This window comes from Triplophysa dalaica, chromosome 18 (genome assembly GCF_015846415.1).
Source record: "Triplophysa dalaica isolate WHDGS20190420 chromosome 18, ASM1584641v1, whole genome shotgun sequence".
NCBI lineage: Eukaryota > Metazoa > Chordata > Actinopteri > Cypriniformes > Nemacheilidae > Triplophysa > Triplophysa dalaica.
In genome coordinates this window covers 14,023,698-14,038,065 of record NC_079559.1, presented here as the reverse complement: position 1 = coordinate 14,038,065, position 14,368 = coordinate 14,023,698, and the positions used below count along the sequence as shown (strand labels likewise).

Here is a 14,368-nt window from a genome sequence, read left to right as displayed (position 1 = left end):
TAATTTTCAATTCACATTCAAGCTGCAATTATCTATATATAGAATAAATGTCTGTTTGATTTAGGTTCAGAAGTTAAAACTTCATATTATTTCAGTTAATCAATGAACATTTTGTTTTTTGATTCCTATCAATAATCAAAAAATCAAAATGTTCATATCACAGGCAGTTATTGATACCATGCTTTATTATATTCACACACACATTTGGACGATGCAAGTGTTACAATTTTCAAATTGAGCTGTTAAGGTAAATACTGAAGGGGATGTTAGGACTGTTGATTCTGCTGTCTGCAACATTGCGCAAGGACAGAATAACAGAAATTGCTCACCAGGACAGCAGCAGAAGAGGGAAAGCAAATATAAACTGTCTCTTTAAAAGTAAGATTTGACACATTTGTGAATCATTTATTGTGTCTTCGTGCAAGTACATGTTACTGTCCTCAATGTATGAAATATGTACAACTTTAAAAATACTGTAGAAAATATCACATAAAATTATGTTTGATGTTAAAACATGGAGTATTGTATACAGTTTTGCATCTTTTGTAACTTAAGTAAGTCTGTTAGAGAATAAATCACTGAAATACAAAAAAAATGGTTTAATTTGTCGTGTGCTGAATTGCTGTGTTTTCCTTCTATGTGTTTGTGATGGATGAAGTTCAGATGAAATGTGTCAGTCTGGTTAATATTCAACAGTTCGTGGCACGTCCTTGAAACTCTTGCAGATAGTACATTTAGACTTAGTCTCTTTGTTCACTGCTCCATTTTTGGTGTTTTCTCTGTTTTTACACATAGCCTATGAACTGTTTTGATGTTAAGTCATTATAAAGTTAATAAATGGCAAATAAGAGAACATTTTAAACATCTGATGCAAATACATCATACAGCCTGCTTTTTTCTCTTCAGACATGGAATCTATAACATATGACCGGTTCAGCTCATCTGAGATAGCCCAGGGTGAGATAAACCACACTGCTCCGAAATTTTTACCTGAACTTGGTAAGCTAGCAAAAAAACATTTATTTTATTTTTGTATCCATTACAATTATCGAGAATTAACATTAACAATTATTAATTATACATTTGAATAAATAACAAATATTTATATAAACTGAAAAGCAATTTTCAAGTGTTATATGTTTGTCAAACATTTTTCTTTCAGGCAGACAAAACAGAAAGATGTACATTATCTGTGGTGTTCTCACCCTTTATATGCTCATACTGACGGTGGCTGTAGGAATTAAATGTATGTTGTCAGTATTTTTCCTTAAAGTTTTATAGTCATATGAAATAACATTAGTTTTGTTTATTTAATGTCAATGTTTCCTCTGTAAAATGAGATTTCTTGTCAGTGTCTCAGGTCAGTCAAGAGGTAGCTGATGTTACGTTTTCTCTCAAGACCATTGATTCCTCTATCAAAGAAGCCTCCAATCCTCTACAGTTTGGTAACTGGTGACAGTTTTTCTGTCTCTCTTCTTCCTTTTTTTAATGTTTATTTTTGTAAATCTCTCTCGCTCTCTGTCTCTCCCAGAAATTCCATCTTTAAACCCTGAACGTATAGTACAAGGTAAGAGTCCTCATGACATAAAGAGCAGTTTAAAAGATTAAGACCAGATGCATTTAATCTTTTTTTTATTTAAAAAGAAAACATTGCAAATTGAAAATGTGAATGAAGAACCTAATAAATTACACAAATTTCAGATTATTTCTTATTTCTATTATCCCACTTTCACATTTTGACAGCCCTCACACCGCCATGCATTTCTGTTATCACTGACTGTTGTGTGCTTATGTTGATTGATGAACTATTGATTAAATATTTCTTACATTTATCTTTTAGTGTACCTTCAGACATTCGATGAATATTTTTTTTTTTTTTTTATATTTATTATTGATTTGATGTGTGTGTGTGTTTGGTTGTTTTTACAGGTCCCTGTGAGGAAAACTGGGTGTTCTTTAAAGACTCCTGCTACTTTCAGTCAACCATCACGCAGAGCTGGCAAAATGCTGAAAACAACTGTATCCGGAAAAATGCACACTTAGTGGTGGTGAATAACTTGGATGAGCTTGTAAGACAAAAGCATACAATTAAGCATTCTAATTTCTGGATTTTTATGTGAGATTAAATGTGACTGTCTGTGTCTTTAAACCAGGACTTCCTTTCTTCAATAGTAAAGCTGCAGGTCAGCTACTGGATAGGGCTTGTTGAGAAAGAGGAGGGGCAGTGGTCCTGGGTAGATGGAATGGATTTTAAAGCTACCGAACAGTAAGAATATAGACAGTTTAATTGGAACCAAACCTACAAATGCATTTTTTTTATGTATTCATTCAACCGTCTTTCAGCTACTGGGACGAGGGTCAGCCTGATAACTGGGACGTCCGTTTGAACGGTGAGGATTGTGGACAGCTTCACGGACGGATCCGTGTGGAGAAACGGAGGCTTTGGAACGATGCTGACTGCACGCTTTCTTGCCCTTACATCTGTGAGGGCAAACCCAAGAGCAAATGACAAACAATATCACACGGATAACAATCATCTAAACATTATCATAGATGGATGCTGGTCAGGATTACAACCAATGTGTTGTTTTTAAATATTATAAATGATTATATGTATGTTCTGTATCATCAATCTCATGTAATTGAACCTAACCTACAAACGTAGCGTACACCCACCAGACATCTACAAGGGTATAAACACACAACACATATATCTGGTATTCATGAAAAAGAATAAAGCTGTGAGATGAGATAACATTTTTCTCTTTAATGACACATAATGACAGTGTCTTTTCCCATAAAAGCAATCTTAACACCTGTCTGGATTGCCAGGTCATTTGCAGTTTTCACTGGGATAATGCTCGTGCTCTGGGATGTAACCAGCTTGCGCAAAGCATTCGGCTGCTTTTCTGTCACATTCACAGATAAACATCTCACAGGGGCGATTCGAGTCAGCTGCAAGGAACAAAAACAACAGTCCAGCTTGGTCACAATTATTTATATGAGAAAATGCAATTCAGATGCATTTCAATTTAGTTTGCCCTCCTGAGGTATTATCAAGAAGGTTCAGCATATGCCTTTAATAACTCTTGTGTCATGATTAAACTTGTTTCAATTCATATTTTGAACCAAGTTCTCATTTAAAAACTAAAAAGATTGTAAATTAGCTTTTTTGACACAATCTATTTTGTGAGTATAGCGCCTTACCATTGCAGGTGATCTTTTTTGCAGCCTTATCACATGAGTGGGAATAAACTTCAGTGTAGGGGTTGTCTAAAACACCAAAACAGTCGTCTTGTTGCCATGAATCACTATAGCACCCATCATGCACCTGACAGCACCTACAAATATACACAATGCATTTGAACTGTTGTGCTAAACAATATACATTGTATCAAGAATGTACACTTAAGACCAAAATCTAAACTTTTGCCAGTACATTTTCTTAAAGGAAATGTTCAAAATCTAGATTTCAAAATATGGACCATTCAAAAAATCATTATTTTATCATCCGTTTTTCTAAGAGCAACAAGACAGCGTACTGGTACATGTGTATCTATCCTGATTCCAGTTTAATCTGACCTTTAAGCCTAACCTGTCCAATTCATCCACAGGTGTGCCCGAGCCTCCTTGCCGCAGTAGCATCCATAATCAGCATAGTCCAGTACAGGCCAGCTGTCAGGGTTGGCACAGATAATCATATCCCTGAACTGCCACAGAGCACGGTAGTCTAAGCTCGCCAGAACTGTTGAAAAATAACAGTTTAGCAGTGCTTGATAATAATGTACAATTGATTAGATCTAATAATATTAACTAAAATTTTGGAAACAATAAACCCCATAGCTAGTCATTTATACATGCACACACAAGCTATATTTATTTAATTTTATTAAGCTGTGGTAAATTTAAATTTTTATTAAAGTGCCCTTTATTCAATATATTCAATTGCATTTAAAACAAGTAATTCAAATATGAAATACAAACACGAAAGAGCATTATTGGTCCATGTAGCTTCTGGTCATTTATTTTGTTTAAGAAAAAAAAGGCCCTTGTTTTTATCTTCTACTAATAATCCAGAACCAAGCGTTGGAAAAACGAATCAATTTTGCGGTTCTTCTGTCATTTACAGATAAGAAAATCCATTGAAAACGAAAACAGAAAAATGCCTTACTTTCCAACTGACCAGAGCCATTGAAAGAGAGAGTTGCGTCAACTTCGTTGACTTCGATAGAACAGTTCATGGAGGCTCTCTATAGAGGGAATGCACCTGTCGTCACTTTACTACGTGAACACCACATGAGCACACCGGCGCATGCCCTCCTGGGTGGCAAAACATTCAGCAAAAGGACTGCTTACAATATCAGGAAACTCAATTCCGCGCAACCTTTCAGTGTCCAGGATCACCTGATTCCTCTATTACCATTAAAAAAGAACCAAAAAAGAACCACCAGGGAACGTTATTTTCTGGTTGCAAAATAATAACCAAAAAAGAACCACCAGGGAACGTTATTTTCTGGTTATTTAAAAAAACAGCCTGCAACGTTCTGGTAATGTTATTTTCTGGTTGCGAAAAATAAAACCTGAAAATAACGTTTTGGTTCCCAAAAAAATTACCAAAAAGGAACCAAAAATTATCTTTAGGGGAACGTTCTGTGTTTGCTGGGTTAAATGCCGGGAAGTGTGTCCAATTTACAAGCTGTGACATCTCCCCTTACTGCAGCGGCCTACTGGGCCAAAAACAGGAAATACGTCATGAAAGTGAACAAGTGCAAAGATAGTGAGTGGGGGTATTTGGACGCAGCCTTACTCTCAACCGCGCAACCCAGATAGCAAAGATAATTGATTTAATGCTTAATCACAGTTTAATTGGTTATTCACGTTAACAGGGGTTTATTAGCCAAAGACATAGGCCTTCAAACAGCTCAGGTTTTGTTGCTTAAAATGTTTTGTCGTCCCATCATCAGTGTTTTTAAATTGTGTACTTTAAATCTTTTTCTGATATAATCCAATAAAAACAATAACAGAATGGTTTTAATGGGAATGGAAACTACAATGGTCTCTGTGGATCTCTACTTGTAATGTGTTGGGCTCTGTTGGTGAGATGTCATCTTGCGAATTGGAATCAACAGAAAAAACAAAAGGCTAATAAGCTCCAAAACCTGTACATAAAATAATTTTATAATGATTTTAATGGTGAACAGCAGATGGCTCACACAGTGGTGTTTGTATTGTTACCTAAAATACTTGTTTGTGCAAACCTATGATTTTCATTAGTTGCATTAAATAACCAATTATTCAAAATCATTTAGGATGATTGAGAAAACCAAGAAAAAGCCCAAATCTAGTTTAAACACTATTCAATTGAACCTGCTACCATCACAAAGTCATATTTCTTTTTTAAATTGCTCTATTGACGTTTTTACATTTTGGTACATCGCTCTTTATAATGATAAATAATGTACATATGTCAGGAATAGGTAGAAGGCTTTTTAAAATTACTTTAAATTATAGCAGTATGAAAATACTGTGTCAAAGTTGAGAAAGAGCACAAATAAAACTGTTGGACAGATGCTTAAACAAAAATATTTTACCACACTTCTTAGTCAATAATTTTCGATGTATATATTTTTAAGGTTTTTCAAGTAATTTTAGAGGAGTGTCCTACAGCTGTCATTTATCCAACAAAAAACAATAAAAAAAACTAATCCTGTTTTTTATTAATAATTCAGATATAATAAAACACTGTGTCTATACCTTTAACTTTTCCATTACACATATTACAAAACATAAAACATTTCTATAATTTGCCAGTTTCCAGGAGTTAGATGGTAAAACATATTTGCGATATACTCACAGGCGGGCAGACAGGCACTCAGCACTAAAAGAGGCAAAAAGGTTTTCATGGTAGACTTCCAAGACTAGAATGACAGGACAGTTTGCAGCTAAATATTTATGCAATAATATAACCTTGATGGGCGTGTCATAATGATAAACCAATATAGGGTATTACAAACACAAGATGTGTACACGTGCACGTACACTCGCACACAAAAAGCACAAATCACATGTGGCCGACAGAAACTTGGGAACATCAGCATGTGTTTGCTATTTGCATTGCTGATACAATAATTATTTTCTTGAATGAAGACAAGAATGTTTAAGGCCTGGAAAAAGTTTGAGAAACAGCTTTCTCGATCTATTTGCAGGTTTTAAAAAAAACTTTTGTTTTTCAGTGACTTTGTATTTTGTTGTATAAAAGTGTGAGTATAGACAGAATGGTAATAAAGCTGGGATTTTCTCTGAACGCTGAGCTGCACAGACTGTTAGAGAGTTGATTGTTGGAGGTGTTATATGGAGCCTGAGCAAAGCACTCCGCTGCTGTCTTGTCACACTGACAGATGGACATTTCGCATGCGTTATTACTGGCTGAAAGAGAGAATAAGAGAGTTTACAATGTATAATATGTCTGCACAGTATTGAAAGTGCGTTTCTGCAGCCCATATATGCCACACTGTCAATAACATGTCTGTTACAGTTTGTTAAAGGGATGGTTAACCAAAAAATATTCACCCCCACATGGTTTAAAACCTGTAAATGACTCTTTCTTCTGTGGAACACAAAAGAAGATATTTTGAGACATGTCTCAGTGGTTTTCTCTGTACATTTGGAAGTCAATGGGGGCCACTCTTGTTTGGTTAAACATTCTTCAAAACAAAAAGTCATATAGGTTTGGAATGACATGTGGGGTCGTAATAGATAAAAATCTTTTTCATTTGTGAGCAAACTATCCTCTAAAATGTTATCATACTACTTTTACCAAGGTTTTTTCTCAATTAATGTCACTTATCTCTATCCAGTCATGAGTAGGTCAACTTGGGTTTAATCCTCACTCACCCAGACACGTGATTGTTTTGTTATTTTTATCGCACTCAAAGTCATAGATGTTTGTGTAAGGGTTGTCCGAAAATGTATCGCAGGAGTCGGAATTTGAAGCATTTCCATAGCAATGATCATGAGTAAAACAACATCTATAAAACAATAACAGAAAGACATGAGCAGACAATTTTAAAAAGAAAATTGTCTGAATGTGTGTGTGTGCCAACATAAACTTACTGGTCTAGCTGGTCAACAGGTGTTCCTTGGCCACCCAAACCGCAGAAGCAGCCATAGTCTCCAAAATCCTCGAGCGGTGAGCTGTTAGGTAGCGTGCATTTGATCATTTCCCTGAACTGGAGCAACTGTCTTTCATTGTTCAAATGTGCTTCGGAAAATATAACAACATTTATGTAATTATTTAAGTATCTCTAATAACTGTATGTTATGAAGCGACAACAAAAAGTTGATTTCCCAGCAAATTATGCCAGAATGTAATGAAATGATCAATTAAAACAGGAGATAAATAACACATTTTAATTTTGTACTTGGCAATAATCCTGTCCAAGCAACCTTTATTTGTGATGATATAAACTTGTGTTTTTTTACATTTTAAGAATACTTACACAGCTGTAGAGTTGCACTGAGGATCAGAACTGTCAGAAAGACTTCCATACTGTGGGATAGAAAAAATGATGTCCGCTGTTTACTTTAGGTCTTTATGTTCTTTCAATTTTAAAGTTGTTTTTCATCGCCATGAGTCGCTGTTGCTTGTGTTTTTACACAAATATTTGACATTATTTTAATTCTCCACCTTATATAACACACTCCTCTGTGAAGATTATGAGTGAATACTTATAAGGCACTTGTGAAGTAATGAAGAGTTTTTGAAACTAATGGGTGTGACAGGGTATGAGTTTCTTAAACGGAAACACACCTTTCTTTAGAGAGGTAAAATGACAACAAATTACTAAAATGTCGAATTTGTGCACAGCATTTAACCCATCCAAGTGCGCACACACACACACCGTGAACCCACACCCAGAGCAGTGAGCAGCCATTGCTTCGGCACATGGGGAGTAGATGGGGGATTGGTGCCACGCTCAAGGGTCTCACCTCAGCCGTGGTATTGAAGTGGACTGATCTTTCACTCTCCCCACCTACAATCACTGCTGGTACTGACAACGTTTGACTAAAAAATGCATAAAGGTTCAATCAAATAACACTGTGCAAAGCACAGATTTAAATTCTGATTCAGCATATTGGTATTCTGTGTATTGAATAGTAAACGACTTCAAATATTAAGTCAAAAATAAAATCACAGAATTTCCAATTCGTGGCCAGTTTTTAAAGAAATAAAACAGCAACATATCCTAAACAGGGTTCACCATCAATGGAATTCAATATTTCTAACAGTTGTTACATAATTTAACATAAAAAATGATTGAATGTGGTAGATGCAAAGCTTACTACATATGGTTACTTTAACCCCAGTTGATTCCACATCAATATTGAGATAGTGAGTATGATTATACACTGTGTATTATACAGTTAAAGTATAATTTGATCGAAATTACAGTACCTTAATCCACAAAATTCCAGGTCCTCTTTGATTTAAGCAGTGGCTGAGGAAGGCTTCTGATGTAGTCAAGTTGACAGGGTTGACAAAGTAGTCGACCAAGACAGATGACTGTCTAGATCTTTGCATTTGTATGTTAGGTATGTTTGGAAAACCAACCAGTCTGTCAACTTGTGTGTTACATAACAAAGTCGGGGTCTTCGTTTCCACTTACATGATGCCTGAAGAAGCGTGAAGACACTAAAACTGATGCATAAGCTAGAATGGGGCTGCGTGTTTTGCTGCAAAAATACATCATGTTTTTCTTGTGGACTGCTACATTTGACTTTGCATTGTATGTAGTGTCGAATAAAGCCAAAGAAAAGCATATTCACTAGTTGTGTAAATAAATGTAACTGAATTATAAATGAAAATGATTAACTAGTTTCTCATAGATAAATGACTTTATTAGCACGGTGGTCCATTCATTAATGTATTTTTATTCCTCTCATAATATTTTGCAAGTCAATTTAATGCCAGAGCAACTTGACAGGACATTTCTTATTAAACAAAGTCACATAAAACTCTACACAGTACACAATTTTAACACTTATTTACTCCTGATGCTGGTAAGAAGTCAAAAATAATATTTGTACATTTGGTAAATGTCTTAATAATAATTGTGTAAGCAAAGTTGTTGCCACAATAGTTTTATTAATAAAACAGCAAAATGTCTTTTACACCATATTCCACACTAACAATTCCACCAGCAATCGGTCTAACACTCGAAAATACACAAACATAAACTCACTCGGACATATGATTGTGTTTTTTGTGCTTGGTCCCATTCTCTGACAGGAAAAGTTGAGAATATACTGTAAGAGTGTTAAAGGCATGTGGATTGTGTTCATATAGGCTTGTAAAGTAGTGTGGTCACATATTTCTTTTTGTACCGGTGTGTTGCGCTGAGAACCATCACGCCATCCTGAGAGAGGAAAACAGGCAGAGTAATGAAATTTGCTGATCATGTAAAAAATATTTAAGAAAAACTTAGACATTTATTTACTCTCATGTTGTTCCAAACCCAAATCATTTTCAAAAGATGCGAGGCTGATTGTTTACACTCTTGTTTTCAATATACAGACAGTGAAGAATGACAATAGGCTGTCAAGCTTTAAAAATGACATTTCATCTTTTGTTTGCGACAGTTCAGCATTCTCCACATAAATGATTATTATTAATAAACATATTATCTTTTTGCTTCTTAAAAAACAGACAGAGCACTTTTTAATTTTCCTTTTTTACTAAAGCAGATGCATTCACACACTTTTTCCATAGAGTCAGCAGGAGGCTTCCCTTATCACTTTTTGTGATAAACTCAGAATAGGTGAGAGTTTGTGGAAAAATCATTACTGCTTGAGCATTTCACAGGAAATTCTGTTTTTAAAACCAAAATCTACATTGTAATATACATCTACATCTTGCATTGTTTTATAATTTTGTTTCTGTCTTCGTCCAATCCCCCCGGATCGAACCTATTACCTTGTCATTGCTAGTGCCATGCTCCAACCACTGAGCCTCAGGAAACATTGAATGTTTAATTGGATGGTGACTTTAATTTACATAACTGTGTTTTAAGAGCTGTATAAAGACCTTACATAATGAAGTGTTATGTTTTTATTACCTTACAATTAGCTATTTCCGTCTACATACAAAGCGGGTCCCCTTACATGGAATTCGCCACTTCTACAGTAGCTCTTAACAGACAAACTGCTCTAGAGAGCATGTTTCGTAAATACGTCATCTCCTTCGATAAAGAAACGTGACAACATCTTTATCCTGTGTAAGCCACCGTAATGCTTCAAATGGGAAGGGGTGGAATGAGCCGTTGTTTGCATTTCACAACCTCACCGCTAGATGCCGCTAAAATTCAACATTGCTCTACCAATAACTCGATCCCGATTTACAATAATTCATTGAGCAACATCAACATTCTGTTCAATTGTCTTTGTGTTCCACAAAAAAGAATAACTTATGGGTTTGGAATGACACGAGGGTGATCTGTCCCTTAAAAAAAATGTGTAACATTACTAGAGAATTCTTTTAGTAAAAGAGCCAAATGTGTGAACGCGAACCTTAATGGAAAGTGCATAGAGGTGGTTGAGCATCACATGGTTTGGTTCAGGTAGCAGGGTGGGGTCACACTGTTGAAACACACACAGAAGCACATTAATAAAAGGCTATGCTATCTCGACTTACCCAACAGAAATTTCTAAATCTATTTAACCCCAAAATAGAATATCTTATCTATTGACAGAAACAGCAATGCTAAATTTAGCCTGGGAGTCTCCACCTCACCCACACCCGTGGAGACACTCATTATTCAGCGGGTGCCAGGAGGGACATACCTCTTTTTATCAGGAGTCATTTAAAATATTAAAATAACCGCTTCATCACAGTGGTTAAAACAACTGACTAGGTGACTAGCGATATGGTTAGGAAACTAAAGTGCTCACAACTAAAGTACTTACAGAGACTCCAGTGTCTTTGTTGAGGAGCACCTGCAGCAGGTGTGGTGGGAGGATGGGCGGAGAGCGCAGTCTGTCTTCTGATTTGGTGTAGGGATCCTGGTGGTACGGGCCCGGAGGTGAACTAGATAAGTCTGATAGGAAGCGCATATAGTTGGACCACCAGCGAACTTCTTTTAGCTACTTTACTTTAAACTTTGTTCTTTGGTAGAGACAAAATGATTTACACATACCTGAAATGTCAGCACATTTCTCAGAGTCTGTCTTCAGGGCATCGAATACCTCAAAGTCTGTTTTTCTTACTTTAATTACATTATTCACCACACCTGACTTATTGGTCACAACAGGCTAGAAAAAAAAATTATATTGAATGTTAATGCTGATTAAGTTTACAAATATGTTGCATTATAAAATGACTTTAATGGGTATTGTATAAAGCTGTCTCACACCTCTTGGAATCTACTATCCAGTGTCCGTCCACGTAAAACTTATACTGGTGCTCACCCTCTGGCAGATCAATTATTGCAACAAAATTGTTATGACTGTGTAAATAGAGAGAGAACAAACCAGTAACGATATGGGAAACAGTAAATGGAAAAGGTGGTTAGTTGGGTTTTATTACACAAAAATGTATTTAGAGTTTGGATCATGTTGACTGTAACTTGGCACTACAGTGTAGTTTAAAATGTTTCCCCCTTTTTACAGATTTTTTTGAATGGTTTAGTTTCATTAAGGTAAAATTTATTAAAACAAATTTCTGTAACAAAAAGTAAACCCTATCATCTGTCAGGAGGAAGTTTGTGCACACAATGCAAACACATACGAATAAATATGTATTGACTAAATGCACATTCAATTAATTTCATCATTTATTAATAAAGCACATTTAAAAACAACTCAAGGTTGACCAAAGTGCTGAACAGATCAGGAGTCTCAAATTAATACAGAATCTATAACGATCTATAAGAAAACATAATTGAAAAAAGAAAATAAATAGCATTTTTTTTAAATAATACATAAAAGACGCGTGCTAAGAAAATGAGTTTTCAGTTTTAATTTAAAAGAGAGAGATGACACCATCCGGATCGATACCGGGAGGCATTAAGTTGCTTTGGATAAAAACATTAAAATGCATGAACGTAAGTAATAATTACTACGAGAAACCAGCCTTAAAATGATTTTCTCAACTGTCAAAAAGAAAAACGCTAAATGAGCTCTTTATATGTATTATAGACCTTGGACCTCTTTGCATACAATACTGTAAGTGCCCACTGACCCCTAGTGGAAAACCCACTAATCTATTAATGGTGAGAAATTTTGCAGTGAGCAGAGCAATAATCTAAAAATGGCATCTTTACTCTCAAATTACTGAGAGGAAACACACATAGCACCTTTACTTAGAGGAAGCATTATGATTTTTAAAGTACACGTCTCCTGCTGTGTTTCTGGCATTAACACCGCCCTCCATATCATCCAAATCATCTGCAGTCTGTCAGCACTCACCTCTTAGTCAATGGGATTTTGCTTGCCCAGTTATTAAAGGAGCCAGACAAGTAGATCTCTTTCCCAGGGCCGTTCCAGCGGAAGACGGTGGGTCTTTCCTCTGACGGGTCTTTGGAGTCTGACTCCTGATCATGTTGCCACGCTAGAAACTCCTGAAAGGTGGAAAGACGGATGAGGTGACTACAGCAAGCAGATGTGTGAGATATAAACACGTAGCATAGCTACTACATTATGCAGCAAGTACGACCTGCTGAACTAAAGCGTTGATGTGAAGGAAGGCAGTGAGAATTGAAATCGGTACATTTATTGACACTTTATATTCAGTAGTGATGTCATCATAACTTATTATTACTTTATATTAAATGTTTTTCACCACATAGTACTCACTTGAATGAATTCATGTCTCAATTATTGATTTCTCTCATATTAAAGTTTTAAACTGCTTAATGGGATAGTCAAAAAATGATATAACTATTTATTCACCCTCATTTCATTAAACAGGCTACATGTATGTGACTATTTTTCTGTGAAGCGCAATAGAAAATATTTGGATTTTGCATCCACACAATAGCAGTCAATGGGGGCCAATGTTGTTTGGTTACCAACATTCTTCAAAATATCGTCTTTTGTGATCTGTAAAATAAAGAAACTCAAACAGGTTTGGAAGACTTTTCATATGTGAGTGAACCATCCTATTTTTGGTCATGTTGTTATTTGTAAAGTTTGCTAATTGATCAAAATGTTGAAAATAACACCAATAAAGAAAGAGTTCGCAACTTCCTTTAATAAATTTGGCAGATGTTTTCGTTTTATCAACAAACAAAAATATCTCTATTCACCTTGACATCGTCTGTTTGAAAGAGGTCTCCGTCATCCGTGCTGTCCAGCAGAAGTTTGGGTCGCGTTGAATCTTTAGCGCCGCGGCTCTCGCGTCTGTTCGCTTTATCGCCCGCGCCGCTCCGCTCGCTGTTCGTGTTCCCCATGCTGATCCTTATTCACAGAACAGTTTTGTTTAAACCTCCTGCTATTCGACATTTGGTTGCTACTCAGTTAGCGCACTTATTCAGTTAACGCAAATCCCAAACATCGCAGCACACTGTACGCAAAGTAGCTAACCTTTGACCGCTGTTTACAGTAGCCTACCACAGTGTACTGTATGACGTTTTGGCACTCGGCCACCTAATATATACCCAAACGAAACCTACTTTACGTGTGCTTTATAAACTTGCATTATACATTACGCTGTGCCATTACAAACAACCTCATTAACACCCACAAAGTGAATGACTGGGGTGTTTTGGGTTATGTTTCGAAATCCTCGTGACTTCGATGTTTTTTGCTGTTCTTAAGAGCAGGCCTCGCCTACATGAGCGACTGCAGTCTATCTCCGTTTCATTTCGGTCAGTGGTAGTTTCCCTTATGATGAAGCAACTTACCTCTGAATACTTTATCTGCTTCTGCTAGTTTCCTTTCATAACGCCATTTTCACATTGTGTCGCCAAAAAGGTTACATGGTAAGCACACCTCTTCCGCCCTCTCAGTAGGGAAATAACCATCGTGCTTTTGACCATGCGTGACCAGTTTTATTATGTATTTTACCAGTTATTATCTCTAGACCTTTAATAACCAAAAGAAATACAAATAGCACGAAACAAAAAAGCATTAGTTTATACACTGACATTACAATCCCGGTTGCAAAGTGCACTTTAACACACTTCAAGAGAAGCCTATTTAAAGTGCTCTATTTTCGCACACTAATTTTGTACATATGTAACCCTGGACAACAAAACCAGTCTTATGGGTACATTTTTCGAAATTGAGATTTTTACATAATCTGAAAGCTGAATAAATAAGATTTTATTGATGTATGAGTTGTTAGAATAGGACATGTGGCTGAGATATAACC

The 14,368-nt window shown here is 36.0% G+C and overlaps 3 protein-coding genes and 1 pseudogene across 3 annotated transcripts; 1 reads left to right on the top strand and 3 right to left on the bottom strand.

The window, feature by feature from the left end:
- Positions 1-297: 297 nt before the first annotated feature.
- asgrl1 (asialoglycoprotein receptor-like 1) lies at positions 298-2,755 on the top strand. Its single transcript, XM_056729641.1, has 8 exons — positions 298-378; positions 907-957; positions 1,163-1,246; positions 1,353-1,445; positions 1,532-1,567; positions 1,930-2,069; positions 2,154-2,266; positions 2,344-2,755. Exons 2-8 carry the CDS (start codon positions 909-911, stop codon positions 2,507-2,509), a joined length of 681 nt encoding a protein of 226 aa, XP_056585619.1. The 5' UTR covers positions 298-378; positions 907-908; the 3' UTR covers positions 2,510-2,755.
- Positions 2,756-2,815: 60 nt separating this feature from the next.
- Positions 2,816-4,241, bottom strand: LOC130406872 (phospholipase A2-like; annotated as a pseudogene).
- A 1,609-nt stretch (positions 4,242-5,850) lies between these two features.
- Positions 5,851-7,548, bottom strand: LOC130406871 (phospholipase A2, minor isoenzyme-like). Its single transcript, XM_056729448.1, has 5 exons — positions 7,500-7,548; positions 7,114-7,261; positions 6,895-7,028; positions 6,306-6,426; positions 5,851-5,878 (listed from the first exon to the last, which is right to left on the bottom strand). Exons 1-5 carry the CDS (start codon positions 7,546-7,548, stop codon positions 5,851-5,853), a joined length of 480 nt encoding a protein of 159 aa, XP_056585426.1.
- Positions 7,549-8,911: 1,363 nt separating this feature from the next.
- Positions 8,912-14,049, bottom strand: prkab1b (protein kinase, AMP-activated, beta 1 non-catalytic subunit, b). The gene is made up of 8 exons (XM_056729643.1): positions 13,899-14,049; positions 13,302-13,452; positions 12,463-12,614; positions 11,399-11,501; positions 11,193-11,307; positions 10,963-11,093; positions 10,567-10,635; positions 8,912-9,416 (listed from the first exon to the last, which is right to left on the bottom strand). The coding sequence occupies exons 2-8, from the start codon at positions 13,443-13,445 to the stop codon at positions 9,339-9,341; spliced, it is 792 nt and encodes a 263-aa protein (XP_056585621.1). The 5' UTR covers positions 13,446-13,452; positions 13,899-14,049; the 3' UTR covers positions 8,912-9,338.
- Positions 14,050-14,368: the final 319 nt, after the last annotated feature.